General features: G+C 38.9%; 1 protein-coding gene across 1 annotated transcript in view; it reads right to left on the minus strand.

Moving 5' to 3' along the window:
• LRP1B (LDL receptor related protein 1B) overlaps positions 1-26,143 on the minus strand; it is a gene marked incomplete at its 5' end in the record, with an annotated part of 885,246 nt that overhangs the window by 153,420 nt on the left and 705,683 nt on the right. Inside the window, 4 exons of the mRNA XM_084642729.1 lie at positions 105-221; positions 12,027-12,146; positions 19,087-19,206; positions 19,318-19,434. Of these exons, the coding sequence (XP_084498855.1) occupies positions 105-221; positions 12,027-12,146; positions 19,087-19,206; positions 19,318-19,434 (474 nt within the window). The remainder of the gene's footprint in view (positions 1-104; positions 222-12,026; positions 12,147-19,086; positions 19,207-19,317; positions 19,435-26,143) is intronic.

A 26,143-nucleotide genomic window follows, 5' to 3' on the forward strand; every position in this document is an offset into this window, starting at 1 on the left:
AAATGACAATGCAAAGAGTAGGATAGATAAAATCAAATGGACAGCTTATCAGTATAGAAAAAGTTCCCTCCTGGTTTATTGAATAGGCTGCAAGATTTACTTACTGCAGTTTTCTTCATCTGAATTATCACCACAGTCATTTTGGCTGTCACATCTCCAGTGATCTGGAATACAGTTGTTGTTTTTGCACTGGAATTCATGAGGCCCACAAGTCTTTTTATCTGCAATGAAGATGCCACCATTTGCATCAATGTATTCCATAAAGGCAGAACTTAAAAGATTGCTACTAAAAGGCGTGGGATAATAATATTCCAAGATATATGTCAAATTAAGGAACCCTTCCATTGTAAGTGGTACTTATCTACCAAAGACAAAGAACTATTTTACAAGGCAGCCCCATTGCAACTCTGTTCTATTGAATTCTATTCCATACACATTCTTATACCACACTTATCAGTAGTGCAGTCAGCAACATGACTACACATGTCACATTTCTCAAGATTATATTGACCCATGGCCAAAGCAACACTAATTATCATACAATAATAAAAATGTTAAGTAGTGTTTCTGTAGCCATACCAGTCCCAAGATATTAGAAAGACAAAGTGGACAAATATCTTTTATTGGACCGTCTTCTGTTGGTGAGAGAGCTCAAAGACTTTTTTCTCTCACCAACAGAAATTTGTCCAATTAAAAATATTACCTCACCCACGATATCTAATAAAAAAGAATTCTCAGCTTTCAGTTTGGATTTTGATAGAGGAAAACGAAGACATTTTTAATTGATAAGTGGCTGTTCTGAAGCTTTTTTGAACTGAAGTAATGTGAGAAGTTGTATTCCTGATAACATTTCAAATAAAAAAATAAAACCATGAGGTATAAACGCCACAGTATCCCACTGTTGCTAATGGTAGAAATTGTGAAATTGTGCAAAATTCAGAAGTGATGTGTATGTTAGCGTGAAGGGGGACTTGGACTCTCTTAGAGCTATTTATACCCATTATATTGATGGGTCATGGACTGTAAGTTGGTACAAATTACACAGAGGAGTAGGATGATGTAAGAAAGTATTTATTAATATGTTGAACAGCACTGGTCCTAGTACAGACCCCTGGGGGACATCACTATTTACCTCTCTCCATTCTCACCATTTATTCCTACCTTTTGTTTTCTATCTTTTAACAGGAGTGCCTGGCAATGCTTTCAGGATCATCTAATGATCCCTAATTTAATTTAATGACAAGCCTTTAGTTATCTTAATCACCCTGCCTCTGTTTATAAAAAAAATTCTCTGCCCCAAAGGCAGAAGCTGGGAGCAGCACATCACTAAGGTTCTGTGTTTGTCACAGAGGTTGTGGAACTCACGGATCATGTGACTTCCTGTGACCTCCGTAACTTCTGCAGCAGCCAGTGCTCAGGTGGCTCTGGGGACAGCCACATCAGCCGTTGCTGGAGTGACTTCACAGACAGATGCTTGGGTGGCCCTGCAGCCAGCCGCACCAGGCCCCTCTCCCTACAGCTGGTGCCACGGATCGCCCAGGGCTTCCTCACAGCTGCTGGTGCCACAGGTTCCCTCCTCCAGACAGCGCCCCTCCCCCAGATCCAATCAGGTGTATAGAATTGTAGAATATCAGGGTTGGAAGAGACCTCAGGAGGTCATCTAGTCCAATCCCCTGCTCAAAGCAGGACCAACACCAACTAAATCATCCCAGCCTGGGCTTTGTCTAGCTGGGCCTTAAAAACCTTGAAGGATGGAGATTCTACCACCTCCCTAGGTAACCCAATCCAATTCACCACCTTCCTAGTGAAATAGTGTTTCCTAAGATCCAACCTAGACTTCCCCCACTGCAACCTGAGACCATTGCTTCTTGTTCTGTTATCTGCCACCACTGAGAACTGCCTAGCTCCATCCTCTTTGGAACCCAAGCTTTCAGGTAGTTGAAGGCTGCTATCAAATCCCCTCTCACTCTTCTCTTCTGCAGACTAAATAACCCCATTTCTCTCAGCCTTTCCTCCTAAATCATGTGCCCCAGCCCCATAATCATTTTTGTTGCCCTCCGCTGGACTCCCTCCAATTTGTCCACATCCCTTCTGTAGTGGGGGGACCAAAACTGGACACAGTACTCCAGGTGTGGCCTCACCTGTGCCGAATAGAGGGGAATAATCACTTCCCTCCATCTGCTGGCAACGCTCCTACTAATACAGCCCAATATGCCGTTGGCCTTCTTGGCAACAAGGGCACACTGCTGACTCATATCCAGCTTCTCATCCACTGTAATCCCCATTTTTTCGGCAGAACTGCTGCTTAGGCAGTCGGTCCCGAGCCTGTTGTGGTGCATGGGATTCTTCCTTCCTAAGTGCAGGACTCTGCACTTGTCCTTGTTGAACCTCAACAGATTCCTTTTGTCCCAATCCTCCAATTATTCTAGGTCACTCGGACCCAAACCCTACCCTCCAGCATACTGACATCTCCCCACAGCTTAGTGTCATCTGCAAACTTGCTGAGGGTGCAATTTATCCCATCATCCAGATCATTAATAAACATATTGAACTAAACTGGCCCCAGGACCAACCCCTGGGCACTCCGCTTGATACCGGCTGCCAACTATACATCGAGCAGTTGATCACTACCCGTTGAGCCTGACAATCTAGCTAGCTTTCTATCCACCTTATAGTTCATTCATCCAATCCATACTTCTTTAACTTGCTGGCAAGAATACTGTGGGAGATTGTAACAAAAGCTTTGCTAAAGTAAATATATATCATATCCACCGCTTTTCCCATATCCACAGAGCCTGTCACCACATCATAGAAGACAATCAGGTTGGTCAGGCATGATTTGACTTTGATGAATCCATGTTGACTGTTTTTGATCACCTTCCTCTCCTCCAAGTGCTTCAGAATGGATTCCTTTAGGACCTGGTTCATAATTTTGCCGGGACTGAAGTAAGGCTGACAGGTCTGTAGTTTCCTGGGTTCTTTTTCTTTCCCTTTTAAAATATGGGCACTATATTTTCCTTTTTCCAATTGTCCAGGACCTCCCCTCAGTCGCCACGAATTTTCAGACATAATGGCAAATGGCTCTGCAATCACATCAGCCAACTCCCTCAGCACCCTTGGATGCATTAGATCTGGACCCATGGAATTGTGCATGTCCCACTTTTCTAAATAGTCCTTAACCTGTTCTTTCACCACTGAGGTGAAATTTCCTCTCCATACTGTGTTGCCCAGTGCAGCATTATGGATATTTACGATACTCACGTGCCGTAATTTTTTATTTCTTGCCTGTGACCTGTCCATGACTTTTACTAAAAATACTCATGGTTAAATCATAGCCTTACTCATCGCATATCACACTCAAGCTGTGTTGCAGTTAAGAGCTCCGTCTAGGGTAGGGTATGTACTGTGAACAGACCTCAAGTATGAAACCTGGGGGGATGGGAGGGGCTAGAGCCCTCCCCCACATGGGACCCCTGACTAAACTATAGGCATATTTATGCAACAGAGTACAAAGTGATATATTGGGCAATGGGTGTGTTTACACTTATAATGCTACAATTAATTGGAGCTATACCCACAAATCTAGTGAAAAACATAGCGTTTTCCCACACTTTTGATTTAATTACTCACTGCATCAGAGACAGGATGTTTGCAGTATATAAAACCCAAATGAAATTAGTTTTCTTCAGTCAGCACGTAGGATTTTGAAACAAGCATTTACACTTACAACATCTGATTATGGATAAAGCCTTTTGCGGACGCATGAGCAGTTCTGAACAGCAGCAGCACTTTTCCCATAGGATGCAGCTATTTTTGTGTTTCATTTGCATTTTGATTTTTTTCTGTTGTACTTTATTCTTTCAGGTTCAAGGGAGATAGGGGGAAATGATAGAGAGCCTTGCAAAGTAAAAAAAAATTACCAGTGGCATATTTTCTTTGCATAAAAGTACATCTCTAATAAGTTTGTTTTATAAAAGCCACAATGACATTTTTAAAATTACATGTCAGTGCAACGGAATTCAGAGACTGCATTTGATGTGCCCCAAACAGCTGTTTGCCGTGCTTGTGCTTCAAGCCCGGCTTTGTGCAAACCTAGGAGTTAGAATGAGATATCAAAATAATTTTTGAATGTGCTTTACCATGAGTATGTATCCTGGTCTCTCATCGTCTTTACCTTTAAAAATCTTCACCACCTTGACAGGCCCTACCTAGCTGATCCAGTAACTTATTGCTGCAGTGCTCACTCCTGCCTTTGCTCCAATATTCCCAGCCATTTCTACCCACTAGTTCACTTCACCACTTTCTCCCATGCTGCTACTTGCACATGGGAAAACTCACTGATAAAATCCATATACCCATTAGTTTACTTTTTCAAACCTCTCTTTAAGACTCCCTCTGCCACGATTTGTACAAAATCCTTGATGATGATCATGATGAATTATGACGACATTTTATACACACACAGGCTCCAACTTGTCCTCAAATAACCGCCCCCGCCCCCACCCCCACGAAACATGTAACTAACAAAACTGTGGCAACTACTGATTCTCATCTTTCTTTTTTTCTTTCTTTCTGTTTAAACAACAATACAAGACAGCCATACAAAAAGCTGTAGGTACCCCGAAGAATATTACAATTAAAATAATGACCATCCAACAGCAAAAAATTATATAATTCATTTATCAGGACACTAAATCTAAGCAGCAACGCAGGTCCTTTAAGTTTCACAACCCCAGAAACAAACCTTCTGCTTTCACAAAAGACCATGAATAATAAATAGCTTTTAGAGAGTACATGATCCATTCCCACTCTCCACTATTAGTCTGTCTGTGTCTTTTAGATCAGTGGTTCTCAGCCAGGGGTATGCATACCCCTGGGGGTACCCAGAGGTCTTCCAGGGAGTATTTCAAGTCATCTAGATATTTGCCTAGTTTTAAAACAGACTACATACAAATTACTAACTAATTCAGTACAAACTAAAATTTCATACAGACAATGATTTGTTTATACTGCTCTATATACTATACACTGAAATGTAAGCACAATATTTATATTCCAGTTGATTTAATCATATGGTAAAAATGAGAAAGTAAGCAATCTTCAGTAACAGCGTGCTGTGACACTTTTGTATTTTTATGTCTGATTTTGTAAGCAAGTAGTTTTTAAGTGAGATGAAACTTGGGGTGCACAAGATAAATCAGACTCCTGAAAGGGGTACAGTAGTCTGAAAAGGCTGAGAGCCATTGTTTTAGACTGTAAACTCTCTGTGGCAGGGATCATCTCTATCTGTGTTTGTAGGATGCTCAACAGAATGGGGCTTCAATCGCAGCTGGGACTTCTGGGTACTATGGTAACATATATAGTTAATACTACAATACTAACATTACTGATACTAATAAAAGTTGAGTAACTAGGATCCCAATTCAGCAAAGCACTTAAGAATGTGTGTAATATTAAGCATTTGTCTAAGTGCTTGGCTGAATTGAGGCCTAAATCACTATTGATACTTGGGTCCAGATTTTTAAAGGTATTTAGGCTCTATAATGGAGCTAACTCACCAGACAATGTGTCCACACATGGTTGGGTATGGTGTTGCAGCAATTCTGCCTCAGTTTCCACACCAGACAGCTGCTTGGCTCTGTAACAGTCAGCTTCTCACAACTCCAGTCAGGTTGTTCATAATTTCACCCTTTCTGAGGCAATAAAGAGTCCCACCGATAAAAATTCCTTTGGCCCTGTATCGGGTTGTCAGTCTCAGCCCTGACCTGGGCTCTATAGTCCTTGCCCTCCTCTTCCTCAAGGATGCTTTCCTATCCCCCTTTCTGTGGGAGATAGGGGAACTCCGGCCTGTGCTTTTCTCTGGTTCCAGCCCAGCGTTGTTGTGTTTAGATAGCTAAGACCTCTCCTTTCAAGCCCTTGCTACTTCTATCCACTGGTGCCTTTCTCAGGACTGTGTCTTCCAGTCCTCTCTCTTGGGAAGTCTGCCTCCACGTATGGCTTCCTTGCAGTATGCTGCTGAGGAGCTTCTTCTTGGCAGTTCCCAGACTCTCTAGCCGCTTTCTAGAATCCATTCACCCCAGCTGTCCTCTCTTTTCAAGGCCAATTCCAGGGTATAAGCTACCTATTGCAGCTCTTCTCTCTTCAGTCCTCACCTATTCTTCTTCTTCCTCCTCCTGGATTTTGTGGTGCAGCAGATTCACTTCCTGAATCTATGATCACCATTCACTGGACTTCATAAATGGGTTATGACTTAAAGTCTGTCACCTCTCCCAGTATTTTAAAGAACTGCAGGATAGCTTTTATAACTGGACCCCATTTTCCTTGTATTCTGAATAGGGGTTCCACTAGCTAGTTTCCACCAGGTATTTTCCTAACTCTTTCTATATCTCCAGCACTTTTTTCTGAACCACTTTGCACTCCACAGCTAAGAACACAAGGATAGTGGAGGTCAAACCACTGTGGAGTGCAAAGTGGCTCAGGAAAAAAGTGCTGGATATAGAGTAAGAGCTAGGAAAATATCTGGTGGAAACTTGCTAGTGGAATGCAAAAACAAAGAACAAGTAGGGAAGTTCCTTAAGAAAATGGTGCTAGGAAAGCTAAAAATAGTTGTCAACCTAAAGTCCTTTAAAAATCCACTACCTACTAGCAAAAATAATTTCTTGCCCTTTGCCACTTTAATGGTTTCAACATTTTACTCTTCTAAATAAATTGTAAAACCTTAAATCACAAAATTTAAGGGGAACAATCTGTCCCAAAAATGTGCAATGCTTTAATAGCTAACATTCCTCTGAGTGAAATCTATATTTATATATATTCTTTAACTCAGTGATTCTAAGACCACATTCACTCTTTCATTTACAATATATTTTACTGACCAAGTATTTATCAACTGCAACTGATTAATAACATAGTAAAAGCAGTATGGTTCATAATTAAATCACAATGTTTTAATATCATGTGCCGCAAAGAGCTGCAGGAGAGGTATTAAAGAGCTACTTGCAGCTCACAAGCCTCAGTCTGAGTATCACTGCATTAACTCATTATTATTGAAAATACTTTTACTTTAAGTAGATCCTACTGAAAATATTTTTCTTCTAAAATTAATGTTTTGTCTGTAAGAATGTTAATAAATTGTATTCTGAATTAAGTTTCAGGATCAGTAACCTCTTCTTTCTTCATAATTGCAAAGGGACTTCTCATGTTTATGAAACTTGACATATTCAGGGAAAAATGATGATTTTGTATCAATCTCAGAAGCCAGTCCTTTGGCAGTAATTCCAGAGTCGTTCTACATTTGATTATGTATTATTTGATTTATTCAAAGAAACAAGAATGATGTCAATTTGCAAAAAAGAAAATTTGCATTTATTTGTTCGTTTCATTAATGGCAACTAAAAATTATATCAGATAATCAGAACACTTCTTTTAAAAACACCTTATTTTTGGACAACTTAATCATGTTTCACCAGAAATACGCAACTAAGTATCACATATAGTCCCAACCTAAAAAAAAATTCCCTTGATGTTTTCAACTCTGAATGTCCATTGCATTTCTGAAAATATTTTCATGGCTACTGCAGAAACAATCAGTAAACTTTTCCATCACGGAGTAGATACTAAAAACTACAGTTTGCAGCAATGATCCAAAGATTGAAACATAGTAGATGGACAATTTCACATTGTCAACAAGCAGTAAATTCCAGCTCTGATGTCAAAAAGGAATGAAAGAATCTCTACGATTCCAGGCTAATATTTGCTTTCAATATAAACATTGCTACTCTTCATATTATCACAAGGATCATAAACTTGTCTACTGCCATACTAGATCATCACTCTTGTCTAATCTTTTCAAGCCAGTGGTTTCCAGAGCATCCACTGCTGGGAGAGCTCTTGATGCTAGTGCCAAGAATTTAACTGGCTCTTTAAAAAATATCTATTCAGATCAGCCTTCCTCCAGTGGTCAAGAATCACATTTTTAAAAATCCTGAAATGCCCGAATGGTCACAAATAAGAATGATGCAAAGTGCTAATGACCTCTGTTCCATGGCTAATATTTTATGTAAATCTAATTATAACCACACAATGTGAAAATTGATACTCCATTCTTGTACTATGTACATTTATTGGCAAATAAGAGGTAGAGATTCTAGAGGGTTCATTTCAAAGTCTGATGAGGTTGGGGGCTTTAAAACCAGTGTGTAATATTGTTGCTGTTCTCTCCCTGTGCTTTGTGCCTTGATATTTTCTGTGGATGCTCCACCTCATCCAACAAGTTGGAACTCAGAATTACCAACTTCAAACACTGAGTGTTGAAGTGCCTTGGAGACAAAGAAGTCTTCTAGTGGTGGGATTTTGTAGGTTATGACATAGATAACTTTGGTGGTGAAGCTACCTATCTGAACTTGCCAGGGCAGAAGCTAGATTTCTGCCAGTGTATCTAGCATCTATGCTGAGCCTCACTGCTCAGCCATCTTGGCTGACACAGACTGTTGTTTTGAGGATTTACTGGTTGAGGAACTCCAGGACAACCTCATACTGGATTTAAAGGAGTCTCTATGAGGTGCCTCAATTCTTGGGATGACATCTGAAAGTGAATCTGATATCCCTGCAACTAGTAACTGACTCTAAGGTAGTGCAAGTTCATGTATTACAGTTATTGTTCTGCCTCAAAGACATGGTTTGAAGATACTGAATAGTCTTCCTTACTCCACAGTCAAGAACCAGAGAGTTTGATCCATCTCACACTAGGGGTCTGAGACCCAGTGGATAGTATCGTTAGAGACAGTATAGGTCATTGGGATGGAAAAAGCATAATGCACAACAGGATCCCCTTCCTATGGATTTTCCCTCCACGGACGGCCCTCCCAAACCTCTCTCTACAGGTGGGAAAAACAAGAAAATTTTGCAAATTAGCAAACGTAACAAATTATTCTGTCTACTTTTCTGAGAGGATGCCATATGGTTCAAAATCATTAATGCCACCAGATTTATACTGCTTTAGTGAAATCTCATTTTCCATGTCGCTACTGTTAATTATTATATTGTACTTTCATAATAAAATAGTTGATTCAAAATTATTTTAGCAATTTTCATAACCTACATAACATACATAATAGTATGGATATGCTTTGTACTATTTCAAATAAACTAATTATGATTATAAGATAATGTCTAGGTTTATATACAGTTCGGTATATTACTTCTATTATTTGAGAAACAAGGTGGGTAAGGTAATATCTTTTATTGGACCAGCATCTGTTGGTGAGAGAGACAAGCCTTTGAGCTTATGCTGATATTTTCTTCTTCTTTTCCCAGACCCGAAGAAGAGCTCTGAGTAAGCCTGAAAGCTTGTCTCTCTCACCAACAGAGATGGGTCCAATAAAAAATATTATCTCACACAGCTTGTGTCTCTGATATCCTGTGACCAACACGGCTACAACACGGCATATTTCTTTTATTTAACACATTCACACAGAACCATATATACAAAATCACAATCAACAAACTACTTAGCTTCAGTATCTTTGATTAGTAGTAATGTGCTATTTTTGCAGCACTTATTTATACTATTTTCCATTCTGAATACATGAAGATTATATAGAGATAAAAAATAAAGGATTAATATATTACTTCAGAGTTCACACCTTCCACTACATTCGTTAGGATAATATATGAAGGTTGTATTGTCTGTAGCTACTTATATCACTCTGTGGCAGACTTATGGTAGAAAGAACCGGAGAGCCCAATGAATTGCTCTTAACTTGAGAATACAGAGGTGTAACTTTTATTTCTGCTGTTATTTAGATACCCCCACCCCCACACACACATACATATACATCTGAAATTGGAGATTTGCTGTGGTTATCAGCATGGGAGGACTGAAAGACTTCTTTCTTTACACTGCTGGAATGGGAAGCTGGGAATGGGCGACAGGGGATGGATCACTTGGTGACCTGTTCTATTCATTGCCTCTGGGGCACCTAGCATTGGCCACGGTTGGAAGACAGGATACTAGGCTAGGGGGACCTTTGGTCTGACGCAGTATGGCTGTTCTTGTGGGACCACCAAATTACAGATAGGAATTCCCTTTCTTGAATGCCCAGAGCCCTTCCATATTGTCTATGCTGGGCCTGAAATTTTCCAGTACTCAGTGTTGCAAATGCCTCATTCATAAAAGATCCAAGGAAGTCATACTCGTTTAGGCTGTAAGCCCCAATAACCATAGAATGAAAACAACAGTTTGTTTAGATGTATAGGTGATCTTATCTTTAAGAATCTGTCATAGATTGCTTTGTCCAGTGTTGATTCTATTATGGCTCCTAAGAATGGAATCCTATGAATGGTGGAACTTTAACTAGCAGTGCCTGCTGAAGTGCTCATGGGCCCCTCCTAGCCCTCTCCTCAGTGTGAGCACTCCCACAGCTAGTTCAAATTCTTCCATCTAAGCTATGCCCAGTTGGAGCATCCCCGGAGTGTAAATACGTGGAGGCCACTCAAAGAAGAATGAAGTATTTTATGTCAGTATGCAAAGACACATCTTAAAGAGACAATATGGGTCTAGTGCAGGGGACCCTTAACATTTTGCATGCTGTGATCTCATGTTGCAATAGAAATGGGTGTCAAGCTATACACCCTATAACTATCCATAAGGACAGACAGGGTAGTTACAACCCCCTGAAAGCTGTTCATGATCTCCAGGTTGAGGACCCATAATCTCGTGAACTGAGTGAGGATTGGAAACCAGGAATATCTGAATTCTACTTGCAGCCATGAGAATAAGCCATCCAGCCTTGTTTAAATTACTTAGCTTCTGTTTCTCTCGATTTCTCCATCTGTAAAATTGGGACCCTCAGTACAGTATATCTACTTTCCTTATAAGTGACCTGGGAGAATTAGTTAGTTAATGAAGTCATAAAATGTTACTGTTATTGCAGGTGAATTGAAATCCTTTAAAAATAAAGATGTTTGAAATCCAAATCATTAAATTTTATGACAGATTTCAAGTTTATAGATAAATGCATTTAAAAGAAAATACATGAAAAAAATCCTTTCCTCTTTCATTTACTTACCAAAAGTGAGAATTCCTCTTTCACTTACTTATTAAAATCCAAGTTTGTTGTTTGTCCTGCAATGTGTGATGCCATAACTACCATGGAAAGTAGGTAGTGACTTTAGGACCCTGTACTATATTACTATTTTAAAATATATTTTTAACTATTACTGGAAAAACATGAACTCGGGCCTTTGCAGTTAAAAAGTCTTTCAAGTCACCTTTCAGGTACAAATAGCAAACGTAAAAAAAAATGCTAAAGATTTTACTTTTTGTGCAAAGGGGAGCAATAAACAACAACAAAAGAAATAGTCCCAAAGAAAATAATAAGCTTTTTTCTATTTACTATTGGATTCATAAAAGTCACTACAAAATTCTGCTTTGGGTTGCTTAACACTGGATGTATACTCAGCTAAGTCTTTGTGAGGCCTGTCTTACGCTGGACTGTTCCATCAGTACTCCTATGATTGCTGATACAAAAATCTGTTTATTTTATACAATGTAACCTAGTTAAACTACTCAGATGTTTATCGCAGTTATTAGTTTTTTTTATTTACCAGCATTTAGTTTAATAAAATAGGCAAAAAATATGTAGAAGAAATTCATAGGCACTGGGTAATTCTGCAATAAGAATTAAAACGAGAAGCCACTAGTGTTTCAGGGGAGTCATTTGATTTATAACTGCTGTCCATAAAGCAGATGCTTCAAGAGATTTCACAGGTAAAATAAAGCTATTCTATCAGATGATTACTTTGAAATAATGACACAGGACATATTCAAGATCATTGCAACTTCCCCATTACAATTTATGGTAAGAGAATAAAAATAAATTTAAAAAATTGGGAAAAGTCTTCTTGAGCAAGAAAGTTATAAAGATACTGGTGTTAGAAATATGAGATTTTAATAAAGCAATGTCACTACTTTTAAACAAAAAGCTTCTGACTGCACTCCTTTGTTTGACTGTTGTCAGACTCACCACAGTTTGCTTCATCTGATCCATCAGCACAGTCCGGGTCCTCATCACATACCCACAGTTTAGAAATACAGTGTTTTGTAGTTTTACACTGGAAATGGTCTGGAGAACAGCTGTTTTCCGCTTTAAAGAAAGGGAGTTATTTTTAAAGCTAAATATTTTTGCCAAGACTCAAAACATTTTTTGTTAAATAAATAACCCCAAATGTTAAAAACAGGCTCTCCATGAGTTCTATAGTGTTTTTCAGTGATATCTCCAAGAAAATAGCAATCTGTTTTAATGCATTCTATTGTTATTTAATCCATTTGATTATTAACATTGTCCAAATGAATTTAGAGAGTCACAATATTTATGGTAGTGTTCCATTGATTACAAACAAGAACATTTTCAACATTAGTTAAATTCGATAGACCAAATGCTAACAATATTCTGGTTAAAAGGCCCATCACTCTCTTCTGGGCACTACCTTCAACAGTGCGAGCAATGCACTGTGGGTAAAGAGACTTTGAGAGGAAAATTGGCAAAGAGGAAGTGAAAGATGGACATCTGATGACTGAAACAAAGGGGAAGGAGCAAGCTTCACCATCCTGGTTGCCATCCTCACCATATCCTGGAACCAAGAGATCCATTGTAAAATCATTGGGCTTTTGTCATCTTGTTTCCAAGACATGTCCTGACTGGACCAGGCCAAAGAACCGGCCCAGATGACATCTCCACCTTCACTGGTTCCAGCTATATCCCAGCCACTACATGGGATATGAGACTTTGTCATGTTCCCTTCCTCTCCCTTTTCATTCTTTTCAATCCCCTACCTTATTTCTTCTCTTTCCTATCCCTTTCCTTTTTCCTTTTGTCTAATAAGAATCTGGTTAAGCTGGCCAAGTCTACATGTTTTGCAACACAAACCCTGTGACCAGAAAGAGACAGCTATATGCAATATCATGGTACAATTTTGCCAGGTCTTGGAGTGGTGATAAGACTGTGTTCTGTGGCTGAGTTTTGCAGCAGCAAGGTTACAAGTTAAAACCAGTGACAGCTGCAGTTTCTATTTTTGCTGTTCTTTCCCCTTTTGTATATTATTTGTTGTGTTTTGCCTTCTAGAAAATGGGATCAGATTTTAAACAACAGCAACAGCAGTTGCAACCCAACCAAACTAACTTCTCTTTTCCTCCAAAGGACAGTAATTACCATCTTAATACCAACTAAGAGACTGTCTTAGGAAGGGTTTTTTTTTCCTTCTAAAGACTCTCTGCAACTAAAGGGAAAGGGAACAAGGGATGCTGTTAAAATGCAAGCCTTATTAAATACTTTACATTTCAAATGCTTTAATGGCTTTTCCCTTTTTAATAAAATGTAATATTTTTCAGTATATGTTTCCCATGGTACTAAGCAGGCTGAGGTTTGCATTGCAAATCCCAACAATGTTTAAAACTGTTTAATGTTGGACAGATTCTGGCTCATGTTAATACCTTTGACTCTTTGGGCCCCTTTATTAAATCTAAATGTACAGGGAGTCCTCGGATTTACGATTCCCAATGCCACTTACTACACTTTTCAATGGACTGCTCATTTAGCCCTTACGATGCTTGTTTCGCCCTTAGGATGCTCGATTTGCATAAAGTTCTCTTGAATTCATTTCCTGGTTGCCTTATACAGTACTGGTATGGACCTGGAAGGGGTCCCTTCTGATTGGCTTCGAGGCAGCAGGGTAGTTTGTTGTTGGGTAGGGTTGCTGCTTGTTTTTGATTGGCTCCCAGCCCCAGGCTCAGCCAATCAGAAATCTTGAACAGTGATTGGCTGAGGCTCAGCATGTGTGCCATTCTCCCTGGCTTTCTGAGCCTGTGTTGCTGGCATTCTGAGCAGCATATGTGAGTTTATATGTTTATCTGAATGCTCTTTACAAAATACAATAAATACATTAAAAGAAAAGGAGTACTTGTGGCACCTCAGAGACTAACCAATTTATTTGAGCATAAGCTTTCCTGAGCTACAGCTCACTTCATCGGATGCATAAAAGTGGAAAATGCAGTGAGGATGTTTTTATACACACAGACCATGAAAAAATGGGTGTTTATCACTTCAAAAGGTTTTCTCTTCCCCCACCCCACTCTCCAGCTGGCAATAGCTTATCCAAAGTGATCACTCTCCTTACAATGACAGGTTTCAGAGTAACAGCCGTGTTAGTCTGTATTCGCAAAAAGAAAAGGAGTACTTGTGGCACCTTAGAGACTAACCAATTTATTTGAGCATGAGCTTTCGTGAGCTACAGCTCACTTCATCGGATGCATGCCGTGGAAACTGTAGCAGACTTTATATATACACAGAGAATATGAAAAAATACCTCCTCCCACCCCACAGTCCAGCTGGTAATAGCTTATCTAAAGTGATCATCAGGTGGGCCATTTCCAGCACAAATCCAGGTTTTCTCACCCTCCACCCCCCCACACAAATTCACTCTCCTGCTGGTGATAGCCCATCCAAAGTGACAACTCTTTACACAATGTGCATGATAATAAAGTTGGGCCATTTCCTGCACAAATCCAGGTTCTCTCACCCCCCTCCCAAAAACCACACACACAAACTCACTATCCTGCTGGTAATAGCTCATCCAAAGTGACCATTCTCCCTACAATGTGCATAATTAAGGTGGGCCATTTCCAGCACAAATCCAGGTTTTCTCACATCCCCCCCCCCCACCCCCATACACACACAAACTCACTCTCCTGCTGGTAATAGCTCTCCAAGTTTAAATCCAAGTTAAACCAGAACATCGGGGGGGCGGGGGTTGGAAAAAACAAGAGGAAATAGGCTACCTTGCATAATGACTTAGCCACTCCCAGTCTCTATTTAAGCCTAAATTAATAGTATCCAATTTGCAAATGAATTCCAATTCAGCAGTTTCTCGCTGGAGTCTCGATTTGAAGTTTTTTTGTTTTAAGATAGCGACCTTCATGTCTGTGATTGCGTGACAAGAGAGATTGAAGTGTTCTCCGACTGGTTTATGAATGTTATAATTCTTGACATCTGATTTGTGTCCATTTATTCTTTTACGTAGAGACTGTCCAGTTTGACCAATGTACATGGCAGAGGGGCATTGCTGGCACATGATGGCATATATCACATTGGTGGATGTGCAGGTATATGAGCCTCTGATAGTGTGGCTGATGTTATTAGGCCCTGTGATGGTGTCCCCTGAATAGATATGTGGGCACAATTGGCAACGGGCTTTGTTGCAAGGATAAGTTCCTGGGTTAGTGGTTCTGTTGTGTGGTATGTGGTTGTTGGTGAGTATTTGCTTCAGGTTGCGGGGCTGTCTGTAGGCAAGGACTGGCCTGTCTCCCAAGATTTGTGAGAGTGTTGGGTCATCCTTTAGGATAGGTTGTAGATCCTTAATAATGCGTTGGAGGGGTTTTAGTTGGGGGCTGAAGGTGACGGCTAGTGGTGTTCTGTTATTTTCTTTGTTAGGCCTGTCCTGTAGTAGGTAACTTCTGGGAACTCTTCTGGCTCTATCAATCTGTTTCTTTACTTCTGCAGGTGGGTATTGTAGTTGTAAGAAAGCTTGACAGAGATCTTGTAGGTGTTTGTCTCTGTCTGAGGGGTTGGCGCAAATGCGGTTGTATCGCAGAGCTTGGCTGTAGACGATGGATCGTGTGGTGTGGTCAGGGTGAAAGCTGGAGGCATGCAGGTAGGAATAGCGGTCAGTAGGTTTCCGGTATAGGGTGGTGTTTATGTGACCATTGTTTATTAGCACTGTAGTGTCCAGGAAGTGGATCTCTTGTGTGGACTGGACCAGGCTGAGGTTGGTGGTGGGATGGAAATTGTTGAAATCATGGTGGAATTCCTCAAGGGCTTCTTTTCCATGGGTCCAGATGATGAAGATGTCATCAATATAGCGCAAGTAGAGTAGGGGCTTTAGGGGACGAGAGCTGAGGAAGCGTTGTTCTAAATCAGCCATAAATGGCATGTAACCTATTTCCCCTTGTTTTTTCCTACCCCCTTCCCTCCCCGCTGTTCCTCAGACATTCTTGTTAAACCCTCAATTTGAGCTGGAAATGGCCCACCTTGATTATCATACACATTGTAAGGAGAGTGATCACTTTAGATAAGCTATTGCCACCAGGAGAATGGGGTGGGGGGAGAAAATCTTTTGAAGTGATAAACACCCATTTTTTCATGGTCTGTGTGTATAAAAACATCCTCACTGCATTTTCCACTTTTATGCATCTGATGAAGTGAGCTGTAGCTCACAAAAGCTTATGCTCAAATAAATTGGTTAGTCTCTAAGGTGCCACAAGTACTCCTTTTCTTTTTGCGAATACAGACTAACACGGCTGCTACTCTGAAACCAATAAATACATTGGTGTTGCAACATTAGTCATCTGTAATTCATACAGTACAAAAGTCTGGGTTATTGTGGTGAAAATAGTGTATCAAGCCTTAGTTCAGGAACCAAGCTCCCCTTCATACCATTGATTCCTATGGGAAAAGCTGTTTTGGCTTTCAACATTTCGACTTACAACGCAATTCTAAGGAATTGTGTCATAAGTCCGAGGACTCCCTGTAAACAACAGTGTCCAGTGCCACCAAAATCCTTCTGCTCTGTCTTCAATGTTTTGAAGAAAAGTAGTGAATTGAAGAACCAGACTGAAAACTACTTCACAATGTCAACATAATCGCCCAGGTAACAGAAGATTTTGCTGTAAAGAATTGCTGCCAATTTTCCCTGGTTCCTGAAAGCTGCTTTGTATGGGTGTCTTTAGTTTCCAAGATTTCCAACTTGGCAACTAAACCTGGTTGTTAGTGCACTCATGGGTTTTCCTTTTAAATCCTTACAAAAAGTGCTAGAAAAGTTCCTCACATGAGAGATGGCATGTGATTATTTTCTGCACAGCCAGGAGTATGAAAAAATTAATGCCCCTTTCCTGTAGGGATCCTATCCCTAGTTATTCACCAATCAAAAAGTAATTTTCTTCCCTCACATCCTTCCTAATGTATATATATATATATATCACTAGCTCAGGAGACTTCCTTCATAAATCTCCTTAGAAAGTTTGAAAAAAAAAAAGACTGGCCATGAACATCGACTTATTTGGCAATATTATGGCCTATGGCAAATTAGTAGAACAGAAAATGACCTTCAGTGTGGATATGCTAACAAATGTTAGTCAAACCATGTAGCTTTAACTGGATTTCCCATCAGCTGTAGAGTTCTCATAGCCAGGTTCTAAGCCACCTGCCCTTTGGCCCACAGCACAGTGGGCATGTCATGAACAGAAAGGGGTGGGAGGAGTTATATCTGGATTGCTTTGCAAACTGCTTAGTCTCTTGGAGTCAGTTACCATATGGTACAATCTAAGCACATTCTAGGTTGTGCTAATCTGCACTGGACCTGGGATGATAATTATGGAGCTGTAAACAGCTCCCTGGTGCTCCCCTCCCACTTGTCTGCCCCCCCAATCTGCCAGGCATAAATTCAGCACAGCAAAGAATCTGATCCCATATTTCAGAAAACAAACAAATGTTCTTGGCAATGTTACAAATAAATCCTAAATTATTAAAACTAAACAAAGATTTATCATCTAATTTGCTTTTCATTATTTATACTATTGTTGACTTTTTGCACGTAGCTCAGCTTGGGCAAAGAAAATTTTCGGGTTTGTTTATATTTAGTTTCTAGTCATTTTCACTTTCAGGTTTTCACACATTAGCACGATGTTATAGTGTTTGAGGTGGAAAATCATGCAGTCATGCCTATGTAGTAAGAGTACTTATAATAATAATACCTTGCTCTTATATAGAACTTTTCATCAGTGGATCTCAAAGCATTTCATTACTAAGGCCGTATTATCCCCATTTTACATGTCGGTAAACTGAGGCACAGTGAACTGAAGTAACTTGCCCAAGATTCCCCAGCAACCACTGGCAGAGACAGAAATAGAAGCCAGGTGTCCTGAGTCCTAGTCCAGTGTTCTAGTCACTAGGCCACACTGCCTAGTGTAGTAAGTCATACCAGTATTGTAAAAGTAATTGCGACACAGAATCTGGACCACTACCCAAAATCATGACTTGTGGACTTCATTTAACAAGAGGCCTGACTGAAACAACATAAAACAGGCAATGTGGTTACTGAAAAGCAGTAACTCAGCTCCCTTAGGCTTCCGAAAGGTGGCTATTAATCATCAATATTCAAGGGTCTTTGTATCCTCAATGGCCCTTTTCTAAAGAATGCATGGAGTCTCCAAGCCATTGTGTATGTGAAGCTGGAGAAAACCAATTTACAAATGGGGTAGCTGCCCTGGATCAGTGGGGGCTTGAATAACAGGCTGAGTGAGTGACGGAGTCATCTGTCTCTCTAGATGGCAGTATGGTGCTGATAGGCAGACCGGAAACATCAGAGATTATATTTACAAGATGTAAACTCTTCAATGTTTCCCGCTCTGTAACTAAGCTGAAAATACCTTATCTAGTTTATCTTATGAGAAATCTCAATGTAGGTATTTTAGCTTAAATGAATTCTTTTAATTCCATTTTCTCTGTTTTGATTTTTTTTATTAAAATTAATGTCATATGGTAAATTTGCAGAGACCTCCCGTAAAAGAGAAGTCCATAACCTCCATAAGTTCTGTAGGATAAAGAGTTGGAGAACCTATACCCTCTCTCAGTTAAGGAGCAGGAACAAAGGTATCCTCTCCCACTAAAATGTGCTGCCTTCAGGCCCTGGCAGAAAGTCACATGAGGAATGCTAAAAGACCAAGGAGGAGACAAGAGATGGTGGTGGGAGTGGTCAGAGTAATATATACAGTTTAACTCAAATAAGAGACCCATATAATTTTCTAAAAATGAATTCTCTCTTTTTTCTCAGTGTCATAGTTACAAAAAAATGAAGTCAATGACAGAAGTATTTGATTTCTGTACACAGAATATCTCAAGTACTGTATGTCAAATAGTCCAAAAGATTAACTGATTTTCATTGGGCATACAGTGATTTTACATATATCTTTTAAACTCTATGTTGAAAACTATCCATCAGTGTGCAATACAAAACTCTCTAAAGATAACTTACGACAGTCTCTTTCATCTTCTTCATCACCACAGTCATCCTGTCCATTGCACCTTAGATTTATTGGAATACATTTCTGATTCTTTGTACACTTGAACTGACCTGACAGGCAGACATGTGTGTCTGGAAGATAGGTTAAAAAAAATTCCAGATGAGTTTCTCATTAGAATTTAAATCATCTTAGCTAAAGATCTTAGTCAGTTTTTGAATTCTGTGCTACACATAATCACTTACCACAGTTGAGTTCATCAGAATTGTCCCCACAATCATTTTCTCCATCACAGATAAAGGCTGGCAGAGCACAAAGTCCAGTTCCACACTGAAAACGTCCTGGTTGACATTTAAATTCAGCTGAAAAAACAAAACAAAACAAAAACCAAATCTTGCACAGTTGCATACAGAGTTTATAAAACTTATAAACAGCGCTTTTCTGCTATTCAAAATGTAAACTGAATTATTTTAAACTATGTATGAACCCCAGTGTGTACGTGTACATGTCAGACAGAAGTTTCATGGATTTTCCCTTTCTGAATAAACTGATCAAATATATGGAATGATTCAAGCCCCACTGAAGTTAGTGCAAAGACTCCCATTGATTTCAATGGCATTTGGATTGGCCCACAATGAGAAAATGTCATGAAATCATTTGGATGTTTTTATATCTATTTCTTTATATTAAAAATATATATCTTTAACCTATAACAGAGGTTAAAAAAATCTCTTTAAGTTCAGAAAAATTACCAGCTCTATCCCAGGGATGGTAATGTGCCAATTATATTATTACTCTTCAATGGACTAATTGAATATATTTATAAGTTATTAAATTAGGATATACAGACTCAACCAGAGTATTCTGTAGTTACTAAACCATAGCTGAACACACATTTTTCAATTATAAGATCGTAGTACTAAGGCTGAGGAGGGTCTCATTTACATGATGACTGCACAATTATTTCTCAGTAATGATACAGCATTGCAAAAGTAAAGTAATTATCTAATCTTGCAACCATGTCTATTACTATTTATTTGTAAGCATCAGTGTGCTAAGCGATGTACAAAACAGAAAGGAATACACAGTCCCAGCTCTGTGGATTTTTTAATCTGAACAGAAAACACAAGGACCCACTGGGACACCAAGAGGATGATGCTATCTTAAGTGGATGATTATCGTTTCTATTTGTAAAAAGAAAAGGAGTACTTGTGGCACCTTAGAGACTAACAAATTTATTTGAGCATAAACTTTCGTGAATTACTGCTCAGTTCATCGGATGCATTCAGTGGAAAATACAGTGGGGAGATTTATATACATAGAGAACATGAAACAATGGGTGTTACCATACACACTGTAACCAGAGTGATCACTTAAGGTGAGCTATTACCAGCAGGAGAGCCGGGGAATGTGGGGGGGGAACGTTTTGTAGTGATAATCAAGGTGGGCCATTTCCAGCAGTTGACAAGAACGTCTGAGGAACAGTGCGGAAGGTGGAAGGGGAAATAAACATGGGGAAATAATTTTACTTTGTGTAATGACCCATCCACTCCCAGTCTCTATTCAAGCCTAAGTTAATTGTATCCAGTTTGCAAATTAATTCCAATTCAGCAGTCTCTCTTTGGAGTCTGTTTTTTGAATTTTTTTTGTTGAAGTATTGCCACTTTTAGGTCTGTAATCGAGTGTCCAGACAGATTGAAGTGTTCTCCAACTGGTTTTTGAATGTTATAATTCTTGACGTCTGATTTGTGTCCATTTATTCTTTTACGTAGAGACTGTCCAGTTTGACCAATGTACATGGCAGAGGGGCATTGCTGGCACATGATGGCATATATCACATTGGTAGATGTGCAGGTGAATAAGCCTCTGATATTGTGGCTGATGTGATTAGCATTTATGTGCCTTAGGGAAGAAGTCAGCTTTCAATGGGGATTTGAATAAAGAAAGGGTGGAGACCAAGAGCAATGATTTTGGAAGGGATTCCAGAAGGCAGAAGGGAAGTTGATATGGAAACAAGATGAAGAAGAAAGTAAATTGGTGAAAGACAACTTTGTAAGGGTGCCAGGTTGAGATAAGAAACAGCAGAGATGCAGATGTGGAGGTCCCTGTGCAAACCTTTGAAAGGGAAAGTTTGATTTTGATGTGGAAAGAGACAGAAACTTCCTATTGAGGAGGTTACAACAGTCCATAGTGCCTCTGTCAGTTGTTTTCTTTTTCAGTAAAAGTTAAAAAGTACTGAAGTGTACTAAACATGTATCCCTAACTCTGGTTCCTAAACAGAATAGGTTATACAAGCTATCAGCTGCCTGGGGATTCCCCGATGCTGGAGGAATCCTCAGAGAGCTGGTTAAATTATAACAGGGATTCACCTGGGAGACCAAGATTTGTCTGAAGCTATAAATGTATATGCAGTAGATAAACCATCTGTGCTGACAAGTTGCCAAATGGCTGTGACAAAACATCTTGCTAAAAGGATTAATGCCTGTCCTCTCTAGACAATGAGAGAATCTGGAGTTATTACTATTGAAGGGATTATTATATAAATCTGAGATTCCTTGAGTTCTGGGTTTGACCAAAGCCCAAGAAATGGTACATAAATATATAATCTGGTGAAGGAAAATATGACCAACTAGAGATTGGTCAAGAAAGATTTGTAACAAACCCAAGAAATACTTGTAACAAATCTTACCGTGAATTTATTACAGAATAATTTCCTTAACTGCAAGTGCTTTCTCAACTCTTAGCCCAGAACAGAAATGAGATAAGACTTGTGCAAGAAAAACCAATGTTACTATCCCAGCTAAAGTAGGTAAAATATGCCCATTCTTACATTCTGATATAGAAATAAAATGAAAAGGAGTACTTGTGGCAACTTAGAGACTAACAAATTTATTTGAGCGTAAGCTTTCGTGAGCTACAGCTCACTTCATCAGATGCATTCAGTGGAAAATACAGTGAGGAGATTTATATACATAGAGAACATGAAACAATGGGTGTTACCATACAAGATGAGGGTATGCAATCGGTGCAAACTGAATAGTCCCATTAAGAATTTACATATTAGTGTTTTGTCAGTGTTGGGAAGCTTTAAGACTGAATCCTTACATCCACAAATTGATCCTCAATAATGTGAGAGTCAGAAAAATTGATCTACTTTTTAACATATGGATGAGACACTCCACAGGTGACAAGGCAATACTCCAGTTCTCCCAACATGGAGATTTCCAAGCTGATCAAAAACATGGATATTGTGTTCCACAATGGAATGACCTGCACTTCTCTCTGTAAAGTGTATAATCAAACAGTTCTAAATCAGATTAAGATTTTGTTCAAATCAGAAATGAGTCAGTTATCATCATAATTTGCATAAAATATGGAATGGTAAAGACCCTGGTGATGTGTCATTTTCTCTTCAAGCTTTTTCCCCCCCAAAGGTAAGCCAAAGTTCAGACCTTCTGGCCAACAAGGAATAAACATTCAGCCCAAAATGTGCCACGGAGAGTTTGAAGTGTTTGTACCATGTATCGTATCTGCAACAAGTAGACACTATTCAAGAACACCAAACTCAGACTGGTTGTTTTCTGATAAAGGTAGCTGTTCTGACAGTTGATGCCTATTCTGTTCTTTATATAGATTCTTTCAGGGCTATCATTTCCATCACCTGTCTACAAATCTTTTGGAATCTATCAGCTTCCAGCGACCAAGATCCAGAACTCTGAGTTGTGATAATACTCCAGCAGTTGCTCAGATTGTCTACAACTGAGACTTACTGTGCTGTCAGACATATGCCTCCCAAGAATGTCCTGGGGAATCCTATTCAACAAAAACCAGCATGGCATCCCAGGAAAACAGGAATTGTCTTCTCCTGTTTATGTGTAAAGTGGACACCCAAATGATAGAAATGTTCATGATCTAAACTATTTTATTTTGAAGATTTCAAAGGCATATTAGTCCTCAGAAAATTCAAGGCCATCTCTATCTCACATATAATAGCTGTGTTTGCTGCCACAGAGACCAGACTATTGGGAGTGACAGGCAGGAAGCCTTCATATTAAACGCAAAAAAGGAGGAAAGGAACCTCACAGTCATGTCCTTGAGAGACTGTTCACTGAGTAACCTGAGTTACTGAGGTACCACAATCATCTTTCCTCTCAATGTGAACTTGTAATTTCCAATTTAAGGAGACGTAAGTGTGTTAGCTCTGACTGAGCACACTAAAAATTATAGCGTAGCAACAATATAGCATAGCCGCTCAAGCACGTACCCATTCAAGATGCTAGGTACATACTTGGGTGGGTAGCCCTTCCTGCCACTACTACCACAGTGACTACATTTCAATTTTTAGCCTGCTAGCTCATTCAGAGGTAGCATAGGTATGTCATCCTTGAGCTGGGAATTACATTTTCAGCTTGAAATGTAGATGTCCCCACAGTTAAGGGAAGCCTACCTCACTGAGTTTTGCAAAGTATTGAGATGAGGTATGTTATGCAAACCATTTATTTTGCTTTACTTCCATTTTCTCTCTATTTTTTATAAATCTGTAGACAACACAAAATGCTTCAAGCTATAAAGAGAGGTGATAAGGGGTAAAAAGTTTCTGGAGCCTCACTCTTGGTCTTGATCATATGTGGCACACAGAGTTATGGCCTATCCTCTTAAAATACATTGCAAAGAGGAGTAGCAGGAGACAAAGAGAAGAAGCCTGATGACCAAGGAGATGCACATTGGCAGTTGGGCCAAGTGACGAATACTTATCCCTTCTATAGCACCTTTCAACAAAGAATTTCAAAACACTTTACAAACATCCGGGCCTTTATCTGAAACCCATTGAATACAAGGGAAAGACTCCCATTGACTTCAGTGGGCTTTGGCATAAATGATTAAAACCTCCTAAACCCATGATATAACAATATTTATTGATTCCCATTTCACAGCTGGGGAAATAGTTACAGACTATTTAAATGGCTTCCCTGAGAGTAACTGGCAGAACCACAAGTATAACCCAGGGTCCTGAGTCTCAATTATTTTCCCAAAATAATATAAAGCCATCAGAGTGAGTGATCATTTTATTATTATTATTATTAGCTTGAGGTACTAAACAAATAAGAGGAAATTAGTCCTCTTTTTGGGGTGACAATATCATGGGATTGTTTAAATAGATATTCTTATATATCTTAATGTTCATTTAATGTTCATTTACAGAATTTTTTGGCTTTAAGAATTTCAGGTATAGTATTAGTATTTCCACCCCTAAATCTCTTCTTTTTTCCTAATATCACTATAAAATAGTGTCTTTTGTCTAGTATGTTATATATAGTTACCTCATGTGGAGAGAGGAGTACAGTATTTTTTATTTTGCTATGTCATTATTCTTTTGTATGTTTAAAATTTTATGTACTAACTTATTTTTATTTTCCTTTTTCCCCTTGATACCTTTTACCTGAGATATTTCTTTTTGGGGACTTTAATTAATGAACAAACTGTATTCAGTGAAATGACTTTTTTAAAATAGTTTCTGAAATTTAAGATTAATATTTAAGATTATATTTTAATGAAACACTTAACAAGAGTAAACTAAAAATCAATCTGGTATTATATAAAAAAATAGTGTAAATGGAACAGGGTATAATAAAATATTTTTTGAAACCTTTGCACTTAAATTAAGGGTACTGAAACTCCTCTAGTTTTGTTCACACTTTGCACATTGTAAAGCTTAAATTGTAAAGTTTTACATGTTACTCAGGATGAAACTATTGCATGTGATTTACTACAATGTCCATGTGGTAAACAGACAAGTTGGTAAGGAGCAGAGTTCTAGGTAGAGAAATGAAGTAAAGTAACTTATAAAAAGTGACAGGTTTCAGAGTAGCAGCCGTGTTAGTCTGTATCCGCAAAAAGAAAAGGAGTACTTGTGGCACCTTTGAGACTAATAAATTTATTTGAGCATAAGCTTTTGTGAGCTACAGCATCCGATGAAGTGAGCTGTAGCTCACGAAAGCTTATGCTCAAATAAATTTGTTAGTCTCTAAGGTGCCACAAGTCCTCCTTTTCTTTTTCTCAAAAGTGAAAAGATCAAGTATTTTTCTATTGTTGAACTTGTGACAATGAAAAAGGTATCATAACAAAAGATTTAGAAGCATATGAGAATTGCTTGTTGTTATTCTGATTCAACATATTTCTTTGTTAAGATGTGGATTACAAATTTTAGTGCACAAGATTAAAATGAAATGACTGTGAATTAGAATTAAAGAGAAATGCAACGGGGTGAACATTTTTCGTTGTGAGTACAAATTTCAAGGTACAATTAGGATTGCCAGTGTGGGTGGGATGTATTCCTGGAGGATTCATCACTTGACATAATCTTTAATTAAACATTTATCTTTAATTCTTGGAGACTCCAGGACAATCCTGGAGAGTTGGCACCACAGGTACAATGCACTCATGATCTTTTGATTTTTGGAGATACAGTAAATCACATAAGTGGTTAGTGATTGACGATGAAAGGTAGCATCATCCTCTAGACATTAAAATATAGTAAACCAATGCAGGAGAAACAGCGTTTTCCAATACCTAAGACAACTTGCATTCCGCTGTCATGGAAAACCCATGACAGCTTTTCTCTGGGATGCTGAGAACATCATCATGATTGACTTTAAGCTATCTAAAACTTGACAGGGGGAATATTACAGTGGCTACTGTATGAAGTATGAGAGACTATCAAGAAGAAATCTGCTGATTCTGCACTACTACCAGCACAGTGTGCCACAGTTACATAAGATGATTAGAAATAATGCATCTCACAGAATCATTTGTACCTGAATTGTAAGTTCTAATCCCCAAAACATCCTTTTGCATTATTTGTTAAGACAGGAAACTCTGTGTGAAATGTATCCAGAATTGTAGCAAGAGTCACTTAGAGAAAAGTTGAACAAATGTCACTATTCGGCTTTAAAAATCCAACTTGAACACAGTTTTTCAAGAAACTAAGAAAAAGTTAAACTATGATTTTGGAGCAGTTTAAGATTTGAAAATATGTATTATAAATTCTTGCAGTTTGTTAAGGATTTTCAA

The sequence above is a fragment of the Lepidochelys olivacea genome, assembly GCF_965140295.1.
Source record: "Lepidochelys olivacea isolate rLepOli2 genome assembly, chromosome: 11".
NCBI classification, from domain to species: Eukaryota; Metazoa; Chordata; order Testudines; family Cheloniidae; genus Lepidochelys; species Lepidochelys olivacea.